The sequence below is a fragment of the Megalopta genalis genome, chromosome 2, assembly GCF_051020955.1.
Source record: "Megalopta genalis isolate 19385.01 chromosome 2, iyMegGena1_principal, whole genome shotgun sequence".
Lineage (NCBI taxonomy): Eukaryota > Metazoa > Arthropoda > Insecta > Hymenoptera > Halictidae > Megalopta > Megalopta genalis.
The window spans coordinates 8,457,715-8,478,055 of NC_135014.1; the positions used below are offsets into that span (position 1 = coordinate 8,457,715).

At 45.9% G+C, this 20,341-nt stretch overlaps 1 protein-coding gene across 18 annotated transcripts in view; it reads left to right on the top strand.

Moving 5' to 3' along the window:
* LOC117226595 (CUGBP Elav-like family member 1-A) overlaps window positions 1-20,341 on the top strand; it is a 425,233-nt gene that overhangs the window by 76,619 nt on the left and 328,273 nt on the right. For 15 of the 18 annotated variants that reach the window (XM_076528851.1, XM_076528847.1, XM_076528853.1 and 12 more), the window contains exons 2-3: window positions 15,331-15,999; window positions 19,354-19,974. In XM_076528851.1, the coding sequence (XP_076384966.1) occupies window positions 19,766-19,974 (209 nt within the window). In that variant the 5' untranslated portion in view covers window positions 15,331-15,999; window positions 19,354-19,765. Of the gene's footprint in view, window positions 1-15,330; window positions 16,000-16,615; window positions 16,632-19,353; window positions 19,975-20,341 lie in introns of those variants that run through there. The other 3 variants (XM_076528848.1, XM_076528849.1, XM_076528850.1) reach the window with 2 other exon arrangements.

Consider the following 20,341-nt stretch of genomic DNA (forward strand, 5'->3'; position numbering starts at 1 on the left):
GTAAGAGTTTCCCGACGCTTGCTCATTGTTGCCACTTGTCGTCCTCGTAATCGGATCGCGCGTGCCTCCGTCATCGAGCGACAACGAGCGTGTCCGCGCGTCAAATCATATCGCCGAGCGGGCACCAGTCCCGCCGGTGCGGATCGAGCGTATTTTCCATTGCTCGCGCGATACGGCCGTTGGGAAATTGTTTTTTTTTTCGCTGGTTGCCGTGAAATCAGTCGAGAAATTGGGTTACCCGGAGCAAAAAAGGGTTCAAGCTTGTGTTCCTTGGAGCCGATCGGACGGGGCGAGCCGCTTGAGCATGAAAATTGGAAATTTTTATCCTCTTACGGTGATTCGGTTGACCCGGATGATACAACGTGGAACCCGGCCGCGCGCGCACGCGAACGGATTTCAGATTTCTCGAAATAGCAATCTAGTTTCTACCAGCGGATAAGTCGCGAACCGATTAAAATTGAAAAATCTTCGAAGCCGGGTCATCGAGCTTTTCGGATCGGTCTCGATTCGATAAGGTCATTAGCGACCGCCTTACGGCCAGAGACAGCCTCGTCCGATTCCTGCATCTTTACCGCCGCCGCCGCGGAAAAACGTCGCGTTAAAACTTTGCTCGAAGAGCATTGCTGACGCAGTGCTATCGCACAAAGCGAGCCGTTTTCACGTTACGATCACCTGGAAGCTACGAGAATCTTTGCCGAATGTCGTAGGAAAGTAAACGTACGACGAATTCGTCCGTCGCAAGGATTGTCAGAGACGGCCATTCGCTTCTTCGTTAGAAAATGTCGTCGAAACGGCGGAACCGCGGTGAAAAATTCAGAATAATCCGATGAAACCGCCCGATCTACTTGCCAGCTATAGATACACGGTTGTCTGTTATTTTCTGCAAACAAACGCCGCTGCGGTATTGGCTCGGGTCCGTAAACATTCCGATTTCTTTTCCGGACGGTCGACAATGTGTTAACTCGACGTCGATTTAATATTCGAGCAGTCATCCAGAATTCAGGGAACGAGGGTGCCAGCAGAATCCTGGCTCTCGGCACTCTCGGCTCTCTGCTGCGCGCCGCGCCGAGGTCTTCTCTCTCGGGGGACAAAAAACGGCAGGCCAAGAATTACAAGTGTAAAAATGCGCGCGAGTCGGTTTTTCATCGTGTCCCGATCGTACACGCATCGTTTCCGCCATCTTCGTGCTCGATGTAGCGGACAGGGTGGACTTGTAATCTCTCCATTGTGCCGATGCTGCGGCGCGTGTACCCAGATAGGAACGATTCAACCGGTGCAGCTAGCGAATGTACAGGCCCACGCACACGTACCTGCACGCCCAGATTCAGAGAATTCATCTTGTCCAGGGATGCTTACTCCCTTTGAAGTTCCATTTTAGTACAGCAAAGATTCATCCGGATCAGTTGGTTTCGCTCAGCATACAGCAATTAGCATTTCTTTAGTCGGTTCAGCAATCGCAGTGTCGGTTAGTCGGTACGCAACAGTGGGTACACTTCGAGCACGCAGCACGCGAAATACAGCCACCGAAAACAACCACGAAATACAGAACAAAAGTGGAATGAAACCCCCGTTCGCAGGAGCCAATTCCACGACGTCGGCAGATTTTCATCTTTATCGTCTAATCGATTTCGATGAAATTTTCGACAAGCGTATAATTTACCGCGATCTAAAAAAACGAATTTTTTAAATTTTCATCGTAAGATCGGATAAAAACGTGAAAGAAACATCGTTCCTCAATTGTTTTATAAACTCGATTGTTAGTGCACAGCACTGTTGTTTTTGAGCCGGCTGTTTTTGAGCTTAGGATTTTTAATAACACCTGGTATGCATTTTGGACGTAAAGTGTTTGCCGGCCGAGAGTACGCATGCTCTGTTGCTTGATTTTTGGGACTTCGCTTCTCTCGGCCTCGATGGCCAGGACGTGTCATAGAAAAGGAACAGTTCCGAAGGGTTAGCCTGACATTGTTTTATGACGGTGATGCCTGGAGGAATTTTCCTACCTTTGCCAAAGCCTTGCGGCCGCTCCCACCTCCCATACACCAGCACCCTCCCAGAAAAACGCGTTAAGGGCGCGAGGGAAGGGTGTCCGCTTTAAAACAGACTCACTGATTGGCTATTGCCAAAAATCAAGGAAAACCAATCAGCGAGTATTAGAAATGCGTTGGAGGGGTAGCAGTCCACCACGAAGGAAAATATTCTCTAATAGACCAGAGTTGTAACAGAATTCGTAGAACTAAGACCTCCTGACCGAGGGTGTAGTGTAGTCGCGGGCCGAATACAAAACTTCAAGCAAAATCCGGTTCTTTATTTTTATATACAGTCCACATATATAGCGTCATAATTCGTCGCTATTACCGACGACGCTGTGACGCCCCAACATCGATCGATTACAATCTAAAATAATATTTTTGCATGCTTATATTCTCTTAGAAATATGCTAGGTATTTTATTTAGTAATTGCCTATTTGTCGCAGGGGTTACTGCGACGGTTTATATAAAATAATCCGAGAGAGTTTTTTTGGGTTTTTATATAACGAGAACTTTAATATAACTTGTAACAAAAGGCGATGAGGTACAGTGTGTAGAAGGTAAAGGTAAACGAGTGACGGAAATATGGACACGTTGAGAGTCGGAGGAAAACTTGCTAACTGACTTCTCGGTCGAGAGGTCCTCGTATTTATTGGTAAGGGAAAGTCCTTGGGAAGGGCGAAGTCCTTTCCCGAAGATTTTCCGATTGGGGTGTGTACGCCTTGCGTCGGGAAAACCCGAAAAAGGCATATGCACACCCCGCTTTTGAAGGACGTGTCTTTTTATGTCTGGTCCGCCACACCTATTAAAAAATTCCCAAACTTCGACTATTTCATAACGCCTCGGGGTGGTCTCCCCCCCTTAGGAGATTCCCGGGCAAGACTCGGTACGCCTCGATCACCCCATGGGATTGTCGAACAGGATCGCGACAAGTTTGCGGTACACGGGTTGCGCGACGGTTACGCACACGAGTATTTACATCTGCTAGCGATGTAGAACACGCGGATATGAGCGGCGGCGAAGGGAAGCCGGTCGGAGGGAGAAGAACGATACTCTCTCGCGGAAGAGGCTGCCAGCACCGAACATTGAAAAGTACGTAGGCGCCGCGTGTTTGCTGGGAGATGTATCGCGGCGCAACATTCTCTCGAAGTCGCGCAGCTACCGAACACGGCCTGGGAAACAAGGCTGTCCCTTTCCGTACGCGTCGTTTCACATACACACCGGCGTTTACGTCCAAGTGTCGCGTGTAGCTACCACTCATAGTCTTTCCTTGGCGGGTTTGCACGAGAGCGTGACTATACACGTGAACTCCGGGCGAAATCACAATGCAGAGACGTCGTCGTTGGCCTGCCCCTCGATCCCCGCCTCCTCCTTCTACCGGTTCTCCTCATCCTCCGCCTCGTCTTCATCGTTCTCGTCCCTTTCCCGCATTGCCGTCCTTGCGCGGCCCGTGTTATTGGATTTGTTTGAAACTTTTCAAATTCGACCGGCGAATGTGTCTAACCCGCGACGTGCCGGGACAGCCGAGACAATTTTTCGAGTGCACCGACCGCGCCGGAATACTTCCTGTTACGCCTTCGCGGTGGTGCTTCCGACCTGGCACTCGCAAAACATCCCCGAACGATCGCGCATCGGACGGCTCCCCTAGGCGAATCGGAATGCATGACGGCGAACGTTTCTCTCTTCCGCATCGATGCGAAACAACGAAAACTATACGGCCGCGTGCCGTATCTTCGAAATCCTGCTACTCGAGGATCTGATCGAAATAAACTTCGACGTGGAATTGTCGCGTTGCCGGGACGATAACGGACACGGTGCCAGCAATATTTGTTCATAAAAAAAGAAAAAATGGAACAGTAAATGTGAATTCGAAGTACCGTCGTCTATCGTTGATGCGGTACATGGTTGTGTGGATTTTGCAAGCTTGCTCACGCCACGAGCTCATAAAAATTCGCATTCCACTAATCTTTTTCGAAGCTTATTCGCAGAGCAGCAAACTGTCGACAGGATTGCGTATTTTAGGAGTTTACGCCGCGAACGAAAGCCGCGGAAAATATGAACGGAGATAATCCAGGCGAAATAAACAGAGGTCGTAGAATATCATCTACGCCGGGCATCAAAGACATCGGTCTACAGAGACGTAATTGCCAAAACCAACGTTCTTGTTTTTACTGTTTCACCACGGCTTAATTATTTAACGCTATTCGGACGGTCGCTTACGCGAGCTGAATATAGTCGTTTAGCCTCGAAACGTTTCCTTCCCGACAGCAGCCGAGCAACGTGGCATCGCGTCCACGGTGCTAGGACGCAACCGGAGAGTCCTTTCAGCACTCGTGCCCCCGTGGCTGCGCGTCTGCTAATTCTTTCGTGCTGTTTACTTCGCGGATAAAGAACGTACTGTGAATCTCTGCTCGGCGCAAAAAAGACGAGGGCAAGGAACGAGTGGCCATTGTGGCCCGACCTAACGGACCTAACGACCTGCGCCGTGTGTGGAGAATATTTAACCCATTGCACTCCGCTGTCCCCTCTCGTGGGACATCGTAATTCTAGCATATCACTCGGATGTACCCTCTCGTGGGACATTCAAGTTTATTAGTGATTACGGGGAATTGAGTTATTTCAGCGCAACTTTTTGAGACATGCATGTTTCCCTGAAGTTTTCTCTTGAAATGGCACGAGAAATCGAATCAAAATATAGTAAAATTACTAAGATATATACAAGAAATGTCAGGGGGTTTTGACGAGAACGTGAGAGGCGTGCTCACGACGGTCCGAGCACTTCAAAGGCGCCATTTCAAAAGAGCGATAAGGCAAGTTTGTAGAAGAAAGATCGGTATGCGAACATAGCACGCACTGTATAGTGAAATTTATAATCATAAAATCTGGAGGAAAAGATTTTCAAAGCTAAACTCAGTCTAGTTTGAAGCGTCGAGCGGTATAGATAGATCTAACGAGTGAGAAAATCGGAAAAGTGATTCTTCTCTTGGTAAACAAATTGTTTGGTAAAAGTTTTTTTGGTAAATATCATCTTGTGAGTTAGTAATAACAATTAGAAATTTTCAACCTATGCATTTATTCATATTTTTTATGAGAACAATGGCAAAACGTTCAAACACGAATGAGTCTCATGACACAAGTAGTAGTGAAGATGTGCTCCAGATAGACGTTTATACAGATATGTTAGAAATGTTACACAGAAATGTTACTACAGATATGTAGAAGGTTTTCTTCTACAGTTAGTCTATCGTTTTGATAGCAGTGATAGTGATATCGTCCAAGCAACAAGGCGACGAGAGAAAGAGTTCGCATAGATAGCGATTACAACAACGAAACAAAATTATAAAACAAACAATACCAAAATTATAAAAAATAAAATATTGATTGTTTTGCAAATTTCTCGATTTCAGCCAAATTCATATAAGTCCAATATCATTATAATATTGTTACGAATTACTACACTTCTCCCGCGTCGCGGCATTTTATTTACAATAGAGAACACGAACTATAATACAACTAAATTAAATTATGTTAGAGATCTTTGAATTAGATGGTGTTGATCGCTCGACAGTCCGATCCCGACTCTTGGATTGTCCGTTGATAAAACACCTCCGTGGCAACCCCTCTCTTCTATTTTTCTTTAAGGAGTTGCTCACAACAGGGCAGTTTCACATTACAGCGACTTGATTTGGACAAGTCGCCGTAACAATATGTTAGTTAGTTCCAAAACCATACTAAATAATACGAGGATCTGTAAATGCCCGTTTCTGCCGAAAAGTGGCGCTGAGTAGCTGGTAGCCAACGTCCAGAATGGTTCGGAGTGCTAAGGGTTAAAATTTCCTAGCGTTGCAATCGAGCCGCCGCGCTAAAAACGGATGGAACTTTAACTTAATCTTCTAACCGCGGGCGAGTTTTTAATTCTTCGGTATGAAATCGCGTGCTAGTTTTATTTGTCGCTGAAAATTAGATTTAAAAGGATACGACAAGAGGAACGAAATAAAGGTAAACAAACTTTTTAACATCGAAATTTTTGAAATTTAGTCTTTTTCTGCTGAATTTTTGAAAAATACATCGTTACGATACTACTGTACAATTGTTAATATATTGGCATCGAATTGTTGAACTGTATTATCGTAATGTAGTAACCCGTGCCCGTGTACTCGCTATTACCACATTACTGGCTATTATTACATTACTTTAACGGCTGATCCGAAAAAAAGTATCGGTCTTTTAAATCGCGTTAGACGAACAGAAACACCGATTTCTGTTTGGTTTATATTTCCCTCGACTAGTCGAGACTCGCAGAAGTGTATCTCATTATCGGGCTAAGCGACTACTGTCGTGTTACGGAGCACTTTGTTCACTCGATACTTTACGCTGAAGGGGCTCACCGGAGAATTGCCGGCCTTAAACAGCGTAAAAGAGGCAGGACACGTCGTTCGTCGTAACGCTGCATATTAACGAGACTTTGAATGCTCCCCGGACGTTTTACCAGCGTTATTATATGCTGAATTCGCTGCGCAGAATGAAGTTTGCATTAGAAAATAGTTCTTCGTCTTGACAATGTGTTTCAGGCATTTCCATCGTCTCGGAAGATTAATCGAACGCCGTTTGCAAAACAACTTGTTAGCGCGGGATTGTCGGAGACGCGTAGTCACGCTTTTTAATCCCGCGTTCTTTTCCCGGGCAGTTGGATAATGGAAAAGTCGGTCCGGCGAGAAGGAAGCAACAGGAATTCGGGCTCGGGGTGGGATAAAAACGTAGCTACAATTGAGCAATCTCATGATTGGGGACCTTCCGTGAGAGACCTTCTGCGAGAGGTCTCCGGTCGTTTCTTGGTCGCTGGCTGTCCTCTGAGATAAATCCGTCCAATTCTCCAAGGAGCACCATTCGCTGTTTATTCACCGGGTTTTCTTTGATTTCGTGAACGATAGAGCCGGGGCCGAGTAGAAAACGGGGCGTTTTCTCGACGACCAAGCTCCGATTCGCCTTGGTTGCTCCTTTATAAGCTCCGGCCACTATATTGATTAACGTTCGGCTTTACATTGTATCGGAGTTAAATCCAGCCGGAAGATTCAGCTATCCACGTCGGCGCGCGGCACCTTTAAAGCCGTTGCATCTCAATTTTCCTACGCTTTATCGTGGAATTTCGTAATAACCGTGGCCGGGCGGTCGAGAACCGATCAATTATCGGCCATCATTCTTACGGTTTCGGAGAATTCGATTTGAAAGTTTGCCCACTCGCTGACCTCCCCGCTTCGCGGTTTACTGGATCAGTTTGATAGCTGCAATCACTGGGAGGGTATAGCGAAGTTGCCTGTATAGTAGCTCGTGTTTCGGGGCTCGACGATGTGTAACTAGAGAAGCAGGGCATCATCTAATTGTCTCGGTGTTTACTTCCAGCGGTTTGTGAAACTTACCAGGAGGGTCTGCGGATCATGTACGAACGATCCGAGCATGCCTTTGGGTTCGCTCAAAGTCTCCGTCGTGCTTTTTCAAACTTGTCCCGAGCGCGCGGCTCAACTTGCAAAACCTGCCGAGTATTTTCGAGTCTGACGCGTTCCCGGCGCCGCTGTAATTAACCAGGTTTGTTATTTGTTACACCTGCCGCGTTACCATCGCAAGAACAATGCTTCTTTATCGTCAAAGGTTCGTCATGAACGGTACTTAAAACAAAGCTTTCTTGCGACATTAGCTCCGCTTTTTACGCTATTCCGGCGTTGGCGATAACAAAGAGAGACTTATACTCGACTCGACAGGCTTTGATTTCCTGCGCGTTTATTCAGTTTCGCTCCGATCGATCCCGAGCACAATGGTTACCTGGTCGAAGTCACGAGGCATATCGCGAGCAGGAAGATATAATCGCGCCTTAAAACTAATGATTCGCCGCAACGAGTTCTATTATCTCGGCAAGCCGAGACGGCGAGCAGTTACGAACAAATACCACGAGAAGGAGAGAAAAAATCTCCAGAACGACGTCTGTCGTGTCGCAATCCATCGAACGAAATATGATCGAACTTCGATTCGTTCGAGAATAATATTATTTAACAATTCCTGATTTCTTCAATTCTGATAAGCCTCTTTGTGCTTTTCATTGAAATTGTTTCAACTGTCCTCTAACTGTTCCAGCATCGATTTCTGCATCATTGTTTAAATTTATTCAGCTGTAATATCAGTTGCAGAACAAAAACGGTCCTTCGCGTGCGTTCTTTCCGATCGTTTTTCGTAATCTACCACTGTTTAGTCGATCAGAATCAGAATAAAGGATGCTAAAAGGGATTGTTAACAAATCTCGAACAAGTGAACAACCAACATGGTGGTCGGGACCATTCAACACTAAACCAACCATGACGATCACTTTGGCCGCTTGTATTATGAAGATTCTTATATAGGAGATCTTGTCATTCTTATAAAACAACACGCGCAAATCGCTTGCAATGCTCGGTAGGTTTACTGTTCAGATTCTATTGCTCTTATCGGGAAAGCCGTTGCATTCTGCGTCTAACTGAAGCTAGAATTTACTGTCCGAAAGTTATGACCGTTATTGCGCGATTTCAAAGCCGAGAAATTTAAATTGTCTTTGACGAAAGGATCCGCGCCCATTTCACGCAACGTTTGCGAGCGAGTCCCGCCGGGCCGTACGGTAATCCGAGCAACAATTACACGTGTCCGGTTTTCGCATCGAAAATAGCTAAATACAGGAAAGTATTCCCTTTATATCGTGAAATCTAGCGGGCGACTCTCATTACACAGAGCTCGGCGAAGCCACGAACGTGCCATTGATAGTTTTTCTTCTGTGCTCGTTAACACAACCGAGCCGGAGCGCCACTTTGATCGAATACCGATCGACGAGTGCGGCGCATGGAACTGCTGCCATCGGATATAATGCACGGACGAAACTGTCCGAAAATAACGATCCGTCGACGACGATGCTGGGTCCGCTGTCCAAGATTAATCGATAATCGAATAGGCTTCGGTTGGGACTCGGACCGATCCGGGCCAGTGTGTAAGCCCGAACGCCGTAAGCTGGCTCGAAAAATACGTGGAATCGATTACAGCGAAATTAGCAGCGAGCTCGCGACCACGATATCGCGGAATGTATTCGCCTATTATAGCCGGCGGTGCAGCCGTTCGAATGATCAACGGGTATCATTGCGATGCACCGTAATACATTAGCAAAGCTCCGGCGTGGAACGTGCGTTCGCATGATCGCGTGCATCACGTTTATTTGGTTTTGTAATCACTTACGAATCGCGGCGCCAATAAAATTAATCCTTCGCTAAATAATTCCCAGTCACCGTGTGTCGCGATCTGCCCGGATTGCATCCCTTGGTGTTTCCTCCATTGATCACCGTGCGGCCGATCGATCGACCCATCGGACCACGAATGCTGGTTGGTTGCGAGTGGCGAACGATACGGTCCGAGGGTAAATCTTCTAGTCGATGACGGACAACGGGAGGCGCGAGCACGATTGTACAACCGATAGCAAACCGAAAACAGTAATTCATCAACGCATCCGAACGAATCGCCGGCAGTCTACGTCGCTAATCACTAATTAGCCGATTAGCTCACGCAATTTTGCTAATAACGGCCGTGAATATCGAGCCGATGAATGGCACGACGCACCTGCAGCCGAGCTAAAGGGGTATTCAACGTGCAACGATGCTGCGTGTTCTGCCGGCAATGCTGGCTATGCTGGTTATGCTGGCAGCCAGCCGTGCAGCTCGAAGCGTCGTTTCGATTATGACTCGTGGCGTAATTAGTATTCTATCGACAAACTTGCCACCTTTCGCGGATACGCTAATCAGGCTGATCGCGTTTTACACCTAAACAATGATACTTGAGTGCCGGCGCGGCGTGTCGGGTGCGTCAGACGTGTCGCGGATCCGCGATCGGAAAGAAACAATTAGGTCGCGACTACGCGGGTGTTTTTTCTCTTGCGTTATTTTGTTTGGTACGTGGTAGATACGGATTGCAACGTTCTTCGAGCTTTTTGCGTGCTAGAGAAGGTTAGAGAAAAGGTATCGGTTCGGTAAAAAAATGGTTTCTGTACCGATATTGCTGCTCTACGCGTATTATCGAAGAAAAGGACAAAGAGCGTCGTCGATAAACAATATGTCGCATCAGAGCATGCTTATCAATCTCTCGACGAAGAAAATTCGTCGGTAAACTCTACGGTAAATTCTCCCCAAATGTCCCACAGCTTGTAAACAAAAATATACAACTCGGAAAGAGGAAATACGCGACTATGACAACTATAAAAACGAGCCGCGAGACTCGAATAATCGTATCTTCTCTTTTCAAATTTTCCATTTTTGTTTACAAGCCGAGGAACAATCGGGGAGGGGGCAAAACGCCCGCGCAGTCGCGGCCTTACGAATACGAATTTCCATGAATTTTTTAAGGCGATAACGTAATTTACGCGAACTCTGGCGGAAAATTTCGCGCGCAACGTCGCATTTCCATTTCTATTGCGCTTAATTTGCGCGGGACCGGGAACGTAAGCCGGTAACAAGTGTCAAAAGTGGAAGTCATCGAGCGGAGCTAACAAATTTCGAGAGGGAAATTCGATGTCGGAGGTGGCGCGTCAAGTTTGCGACATAATGTTGAGTTACGCCGTGTAAATAGGAGCCACCAGCCGAGCTAGATGGATCCCTCGGCTGAACAATGCGTCTTTGTCGAATCGCAAATGGTTGTTCCATGCTGGCAAACATCTGTCGTTCCTTGGGCGTGCGGCAACGATACCGTCTGCGACGTCTGCGTTATTATTACATTTCCACCGAAAACGGAGCTGCCTTTCTTTGGCCTTATCTAGGCATTCGCGTTTGACGCTCGCCTGCGCCTGGCCCTCTAATCCACACCGCCGTCCATAAGCAGGAAAGACCTGAGGCTGAAAGTTACATGCAGAGGTAAAAAGATACAGTGAAAATTTTAGATCAGAGAACATAGTCATCGGAACTTGACGAGGAAACATTTGCGAACCTTTGACTGTCACGCCACGTGTGAAATTTAACGTTAATTGTGACAACGATTATTCAGACCAAATGCCTTGTTATTTCATTTTCATTCTTTAGCCCCATATTATTCAACAAAATTCCTATTCCCGAAGCTACAACGGTGCGATACTTGGGCCTTCACCTAGACAACAAATTAACCTGGAAAAAGCACATTACAAATATAAGAAAACAAGTAAACCTCAAACTCAAAAACATGCACTGGCTTCTTGGATACAAATCAAAACTTTCACTAGAAAACAAAATTTTACTTTACAAAGCTATTATCATACCGATATGGACCTACGGACTAGAACTCTGGGGAAGTGCCAGCAAAACCAACATAGCCATCATCCAAAGAACACAATCCAAGGCACTTCGCACAATTATTAACGCCCCTTGGTACGTTACCAATGAAACAATTCATAATGATCTTGGTATTCCCTTCGTCATTGACACCATCCATGAAAGAAGTAGGAAGCACTTCACTAAATTAAGCGAACACACAAATCCACTATATATATATATTTAGTTATGGGGTGTGTTCTTGTAAATAACTGGTGCGTGCGGTGTAACTATTAACTTTATTTATTAAGTTGCGTAGAATCACTTTCGGGTAGCGTGACGTCGTAGCAAGAGAGGTATGAGAAGTATGAGAGGTAAGATAGGTATGAGAGGTATGAGAGGTATCAGAGGTATGAGAGCGAGCGTCTCATTACTGCTCTTTTTATATTATCCTGTTTGCCCTCGGCAAGGGCTCTGGACACCCCCTGATTGGTTGACCCGCGAATGGGTTTTCCCAATCAGCGTTGTCCATCTCCTTCTCACCGCGTTGTCCATTACGCCCTGAGCGCGTCCCGTTTTGGGACCGCGTGGTGATCGGAGTGGGTGCCTTTTTTATGATGTAACGGCCTGGGTTTTCGAAGGAGAGTCATAAATATGTTAGTCGTTTGCGCGAGAAATAAATCTTTTCTTATGCGCGCCGACTGGCCGCTACATATATATAGTGGCATAATTATATATATATATATATATATAATTATGCCACTCATACAACAACAATACAGCAGGAGATTAAAAAGAAGATGGCCAATCGACCTTAAATGAGGTTCAGGAGGACTTTTCATTGGGAAAGCCCTCACCATGTTATTAACGGACTATACATCAAGTCCCCAGCGATCACATTGGCCCATAGAATTTGTATTCTGATTGCTGATTTCTAATAAAATAAAAAAAAAAAATTCTTTAGTTCAAGTATAAAAGGTATAATTTATGTTAAAGTTAGAGGATGTTTTTGTTTTTAAATCGTATAAAGATTAAGTCTAAGGCTATCCAAATACTACATAAATAGCAAATATACGTTATTTGTGATAATTTGAATGTAATGAAAAATTGATAAATACCAATATTCTGATGTTCAGAATAACTTCTGATACTACCAATAACTTCTGATGTTCTATTGAAAACCCACGATCAAATCACGTATATATATCCCAGGTTTTAATGTTCAAACTTTGTCAGTGTATTCTATGGCACAAAGTAAGAAAAAAATGTTATGTAAACATAGATCATATAGAGCTTTATTAAGAAGTTAAAAAAGAAGTTAACAAAAATCCAGAATAGGAATATTAATCAACTTGCTGTTACTGCGAGCATTGGCTTGAATAGATCAGCACATGCCGTGTGTGTTTATGTAAGCTGTGTTTATTAATACATTTCGAAATGTCTACCGTTGTTGACAATACATGATTGACATCGATCGAAGACCGAATTTATGACCGTGCGAATTTCGTTTCTATTCTCTTTCATTTCATTGAACGAATTTTTGTTGTAACTTCTTAATAAAGCTCTATATGACCTATGCTTACATAACATTTTTTTCTTACTTTGTGCCATAGAATATACTGACAAAGTTTGAACATTAAAACCTGGGACACCCTGCATATATATATCTGAAATTTTAGCATTTGTATCAAATAAATCAACTAATTAGCTTCAAATGTAATAGCTTCAATTATTTTATCTGATACAGATGCTAAAATTTCAGATTATTCGACAGAGAACATGTAATAAACTGAGATTTTGATAAAAATGTCACGACTGGTCCCAGTCTCCCCTATCGAAACGCTCGCGGAGAGGGAAGAGCTCGGGAATTTTTAGGAAATGGAACTTTCTTGTCGTTTTTCTCCGGAAAAGTGAAAATGTTTGAGTTCCGCGCATCTGCTTGCACAGTATTCCGTAATTTTCACGCGTCTGTGTGCACCGAAAAATTTCTCGTAGATTGCCGGGATATACAAAATGTGCGAACGCCGGGGATACGCCTGGTTTCTTACATAATAGATAACCCTATGCAGGAGAAACGCGCGGAACGGAAGAGAAAGCTCTCCCGACGCATTTGTCTCGACGTTAACGATATAATTGCAACATACAATTCCCGGACAATGCTTTTCAGTCGACGCAATTTTCATTGCTGCTTCTGTCGTCAGCTGTTTCTATCTAACGCGTTTTCGTTAACGACATTATCGCGATGTCGCGACGAATTTCTTCAAATGGCCCGGTTTCCCTCGCCTCGCGAGCCCAGAGACCGTAATTTATGCGTTAGCGTCGCGTGTCTGCAACTCTATTTAACATCTTCTAACGCCGGTTTAGTATCTATTGTGCGCATTATCGCTTATTTGCTTATGCAATAAACGTCAAATACCGTTCGGGGATGTACGTCGCGGCCCGCGTTTCAGACGAGGCGACTGAACTATAGGTAGCATCGCGTCTAAAAGCCGCGACGCGCTGGTTGTGTAAGTCCGCACAGTACAGAACGTTCCGCTGTTATCTAATCTCGGAGAATCGCCCCGTGTCTTTGCTTCGTCGGCTGGTATTGCTTGCGAAGAAATATTTACTCGCAAACAAGCCTTGCCTTCCTGATGTATCAGACTCTCGGCCGAATTCGTCGCCGCGCCGCGCCGGTCGTCCGGCCGCTCCGAATTCCATTCGTATCGCGTTTCACCTACGAGGCATCTTATAATAACAAAGCAGCTGGTTCAATGAAATCTTTCTGTTGCGGTCACCGACTTACTCGCACCGAGTCTCGAAAATTTGTATACAGGCTGTCCTAAAAATGTCTCGCAATCCGAAAGTGGCGGGTTTCTCAGGTCATTTGAAGCAACTTTTTCCTTTAGAAAAATGTTCTCCGAGGCACCATTAGCGAGTTATTAATAAAAAAGAGTGACCAATGAGAGGCGAGCTCGGCTGGCGCGAAGCGACCGAGCCAATGAGCGGAGCTGTGCTTCGTACGCTGGTTGGCTGGGCCGCCTCGCGTCAGCCGTACTCGATTCTTATTGGTCACTATTTTTCGTTAATAACTCGTTAACGGTGCCTCGGAGAAAATTTTTGTAAAGGACGAAGTTGCTTCAAATGATCCGAGGAACCCGCCATTTCCGGATTACGAGACATTTTTGGGACACCCTGTATACCCAAGATCTTCGTTTCGTTCATCTCTCAGCTATCAGATCATAGAAATTAAACTCCTCGGATTGCGATAGACTGTTCCAATATTTTAGACAATTTTATTTATAAATATTTCCGTTTTTCGTTTAAAACGACACAATTTTTTCAGTATCGTGTAACACAGTGCCCACCCATTAATCGATTTATAATCAGGCAGTCCTATCGCTCTATTAAACAATCGTTATTTCCTGTGTCTTCGTAATTTCCCGTCAATCGCTACTCTACATACATGTATTCTTCTGTTAAGTTGTGTTATATGTCTACGTACCTCGATTTAATGGTATTTATACTTTATATTCTACTAATGTGGTTCACCTGTGAAAAATAAATAGATGAATAAATAAAAAGTTAGCAGTTGTTGCATAATATAAGCTACGTAGTTAAAAGATTATTCCCACCATAATTTTGATATCTCCAATTGCAAAGTAGCTAGCATATCATTCCGATTTCGTTCTCCCACAAGCATAAATCAATTTGCAACTTATGTCACGAATCTCTTGTCAAAAGTCAGTCTACGCGTCGTAATCCTCAAATTGTTATCGTAAACCGAGAAGTAACGTGATAGCGTAATAAATATAGCTGTGCTCGGTCGTCTTCGTCTTCGAACAACAGAAATAATACAAACGATGCGGTACACAGTCGTGGCGCTTTCTTTCGCTATACGATTCGATGCGCAAAAATGTTTTTGTCCTGATCAGAGTATCGATATATCGGAGAATCGAAGCACAGAGCGAACTATGCCTATTGTATGCCCCCCTCGGAGCCACCTCGGTCATCTTCCAGGAAACTAAAGAACAGTGTTTGCTTGCAGATGACAGTCGGCATGCCGCCGTCGTAGTCGACGCATTCATCCTTCGCGATAGGATCGCCGGAAATGAATAGGATCAAGCTGGAGCAGAAACGATCCGATTAGCGCGATCGCGGACGCAACGGAGGCAACGATCTCGCGGGGAACAGACCGAAAAGCTTCGAACAGCGTGCGAGGCGATCCGATGAAAAGTAGCGGGGGGGAGGGGTAGTAATCGAAGAAGAATCGAGCGTAAATGGTTCGAAGGTGTCGGTTAAGCGAGCGTTTACAAGCGAGTAGCTGTTGCATTCGTCGTTAGAGCAGGAGAGCTCGTACGATCGTGAGGGATGCGGCCCACAGCCGAAGGGTGGGGTCTTTGGGCACCGATAAGGCTTATCCGAAGATACGATGGCCGACTGCTCGGCTGTTGTCGTCAGTCGTAGTGCTCAGGTGGCGTCGACGAGATCGCCGGTCGGTTTAACTCACGCTGATACCGCGAGTTCGCGCCTTTTCCACGTTCGAGCGCCACGATCGTCGCAGTCGCCGCAACCGCAGCAATCGCCGCAATCGCAGCAATCGCATCTCGTCGTTGATCGAGTTCGACTGGTCGGCGCGGAATTAACGGCGGTCACGGAGATACAAGAGGATCTCGAGGAAGAGGAGGCCGTCTAAGCGACGAGGAACGGAAAACAGGTTCGAACACAGCCGCGGTGAAACGATAAGGAGAGCGTCCGTCGATCGGTATCGAAGCCTCCTTCCCTCGTCGTCTCCGATCTCTTCTCCGCTCCATCGACCTTACCAAGGTGTGGACTTCGCCTTTGGAGCGTCACGAGTCGCGACACACGGCCAGCATTCGTATCCGGATACGAACATACATCGAAGGCGCTGGAACCGTTCGCTTATCTTATCGCGACGATTGTTACCGCGATCGATGCAAAGCAATTAATACGTTGCGCCGCGCGCTCGTGAACAGCGATAACCGAGAGTGTCTAGAAATTTCCAAGAGCTCCGACTCGGAGTCTCATGGTGCACGAGAATTTTGCAATATAGCAGCTGTGTACTGTAGCCAGTGTCGTCGTTGCAAAAGCGATTTCCACACCTCGGCGCGCTCCCTCCAAGCCCGGCTTGTTCTTAAAGCGTCTCGAGATTTTAATTTGACGTTTTAACGCGCGAAGTGGTCAACGGTAAAGGGAAGTCGAGGAGAGGAAGGAGCGAGCACCCAGAAGTCGGTTCGGCAAGGAGCCCGGCCGTTGACAAAACGGAGACGGACGACGGCAGAAGGAGATAGCGAGCGGGAACGGCGCGAAGGACAAAAGTGTTAGAGGGTAATCCGAGAGAGCAAGCCGCTCTTTTCTACGGGCTTGTCCGTGCTCGCGGCCCTTCCGTTCCCCCCTCTCTCACTCTCTCTCTCTTTCTCTTTTTGGCTCTCTTGGACTCTCTCCGGTCGCGTTCTTTCAGCCTCTTGCTCCAGGAGCCTGGCAGCTCGCGTGCTAAATTATTCGTAACCCCTTTGACACTTGACAGTGGTGGCAGTACCGGTAATTGTACGTCTATCTTCGCTCTCCAGACTCAAGGTTTGACTTTCTTGCGTCCTCGTCGCCCTCTTCGTCCCTTGAACTTCAATTCTTCGGTCGTTCAGGAAAATTCTTGCAGTCCGCCAACGACTCCGACCCGATTCCCCGCTCTTCCGCTGTTCGAATTTCCTGGCGTTTTCTTTGCACCGCCATCCTACCGCGTTTTATAGTTTACATTCCAGCTGTGAAAAAAGGTTTCGGCTCGGTATATAGAGGAAACGCAAACAGGATATTTAAATGGTGTTTCGGTGCACGTTGCGCGCGTAGTTTTTCCAGGTTAAAGCGGCACTGCGATCTCGCGTTTCGTTTAATTTCGCCGCCTCCTCTCGCAACGGGCATCGCGGAGCTTCTTCGAGAGAACACGGAAATATTGCTAAGCTATTCGAGAATATCGGAACGAAACGTCGCGGATCTAGTCCCGCGTTCCCGTCCTATTTTCACGAGCTTTCGTTTTCGACAAGTAACGAGAATTCGATCGTTTCGGGGCGGAGCGACGGAAACTAATCGGCGAAACTGCACGAAAGAGCCCGAACTACGCTAAGAAAACGGAGATCGACGGGAACGAGGGGAGGGAAACCGGAATAAAGGGCTAGGGAAGAGTTACGCTATTGGAGATCAGCTGATTCGCTTATACGAGACGAGTTTCTAATTAAACTGAAACTTTTAATTGACTCGTTGCGAAGCCGTTTCGCGCGCTCGGGGTGTTCCACGTACGCGCTCAGCTATCTACGATCCTCCGATTTCACTCGCTTACACGGGTGCTCTGTCTTCGTGGACTCGCCTTTCCCAGCTCCTTCCACAGTCGGAGGTCCGAGGAGGATCTTCTTTACGACCACTTCGTCGCCGGCTAATTAGAGATACAGAATTCGATCGCGTTCCGAAACGGAGAGACCGTCCTCCAAAATCCCACGTTTCCCGACGAAATTTTCCCTCCGTATTTCAAAAGCGGCGTCTGAACCGTCGTACACTCTTTGGTAACGTTGGAACGTACAATTTAACTTTATAGCAGAGTTGGGCGAAAAGTACTATACGATCAATGATCAAGGATTATAGACGAACTTGGAATCATGTTCATGATGAGTCTATTAACTCTGGGTACGGCGAAATATTTCGTCGTAGCAGGCAAACGATTCCAATGGGCATGACAACTTTTTTCGTCGTGGAAATTTTTAAAAGTGACGTGTCAAGCTGCTTAAACGTTACGTCGTCCTTACTGATTAAACCTAGCGCGACTATGTACTAACGTTTCGAATTTGGACAGCTTAACCTTTTAGGTACGGCTGAATTCTGCGCGAGGCTATTTCTCTGGACGGCAGAGTCTGATATGTACTGTACAGAGTCTGATACTGTGTATTCTGTCTGTATATACAGGGTGTCCCAAAAATGTCTCGCAATCCGAAAGTGGCGGGTTCCACAGGCCATTTGAAGCAACTTTTTCCTTTACAAAAATTGTCTCCGAGGCACCGTTAACGAGTTATTAATGAAAAACAGTGACCAATGAGAGACGAGCTCAGCTGGCGCGAGGCGATCGAGCCAATGAGCGGAACTGGGCTTCGCGCGCTGGTTGGCTGGGCCGCCTCGCGTCAGCCGTACTCGATTCTTATTGGTCACTGTTTTTCGTTAATAACTCGTTAACGGTGCCTCGCAGAAAATTGTTGTAAAGGAAGAAGCTGCTTCAAATGATCCGAGGAACCCGCCATTTCCAGATTGCGAGACATTTTTGGGACACCCTGTAGACTGTTGTAAATCGATGTGAAGACAAAAGAAGGGTGAAACAATGCATATGAAGACGATTATTTGGTTCAAACGATGAGCGAGTGAGCTACTAGAGCAAGCCACTATAGTGGCGCGTCGTCCAGAGAGATGATATCCGCGAAAGCCACTATAGTGGTGTGTCGTTCTAAAAAATGATATCCGCGGAAGCCACTATAGTGGCGCGTCGTGCCTAAAAGGTTAATTTCAAACGCCGCTATAACGTTCTTTTATATGTAGTATACAATGGGTGGATTAAATGTAATTACGTTTATTGATTTGTTCTAGTAACGATTAATTGATGTATGGTTACGATTACCATCGTTACCGTTTGTGACCAGTCGCAAATGCGATTGCAAAGTAATCGATCACTGCCCAACTCTACTTTATAGAGAGGATGGTTATTTTGAGGGGATTTTGAGCAGATTAGCACGAAATGAAAGTAGACATTCTTGAAAAATACTCCTGTATACGTCGCTTCCGAAATATCGAATGAAACTTGGCCCGGTTATATAATTATTCGGATTAAATGATCCCTGAGCGAGCCTCTTCGACCGATTTCCAGTCATTTTAGCGTTCCCAATAATGAAACTCGACATTGTCCGACCCACGTAGATCCGAACGACCGCAAATATCGGCCTAGACATCGCGAGTCGCGCTAATCTGTCGAGTGTCCATTGATCGAAGATAACATTTGTGACTTCTGTTTCTGTTTTTGTAGCGATTCAAGGAACTACGATAACTGGGATCCGACAGCATTCCGAGCGTTGATCGTCTCGATAGGAATCGGCCCAGGCGACCGATCGCTAGCAACGAGCGTCCAGTGTCCGTGCGTAGTCGATGTCCTTGGATGAACAAAAGTGCTCGGAAATTGTGCCGAAAAGTCGGGAAATCTCGAGAGTGAATCGTGAAAATCGAAAAGTGTATCATTATAGCCGGAACGTCGGGGAGGAAGAATTGGAAAAGTGCGTTTTCCAGTTCGGTCGATCGGGAGAAGTTGTTCGTACGCGTAAACCGGTCGAGTTTGAGGGTTGACGCCTTCAAACCGGAAACGACGAGTAATCCTGTCTTCCTCAAGGATAAACGAGACCGAGGGAAGGAGGCACCGTGATCCGGTCGCCAAGAGGACTCCCATGAAAATGTTACAATCGCTGACCGCTTTAGCGGGAAAAATCTCGCCTGGCTCGCCGACCGACAGCAACGCGAACAAGGTGCACATGCATAACAATAACAATAACAACAACAACAACGTGGTGCACCACCATCATCCGTACGCGAAGCAGCAGACGCTGCAACCTTCGCCGTCGTCGCACTCCAGCAACAGCGATCAGAAGGAGAACACGTGAGTACTCGGAATTTTTATTTTACCAGCGATTACGCTGTTTATCTTCTTCGTCTCTCTTTAATCCTCCGTTCAGCGCGAATCAACGCCCGATCTCTCGGACTGCTTCTCCGATGGTTTCGTAACCATTTGCACTCGAAGCTATTTTAACTCGGAAACCAAGACGCTTCATTCGACTCATAGTATTTCTATTTTGCATGATTATTTTCGTTACGCGGATAAAAAATTCAGGCAAGCTACTCGTGCAACGCTTTCCTACTTAACGATTTAATAAACATAATAATCATAGTAATGGAAAACTATTTACTTGAAAAAACTGATATATATATATATATATAATTTAATAAAGATATTAAATTTTTTATTT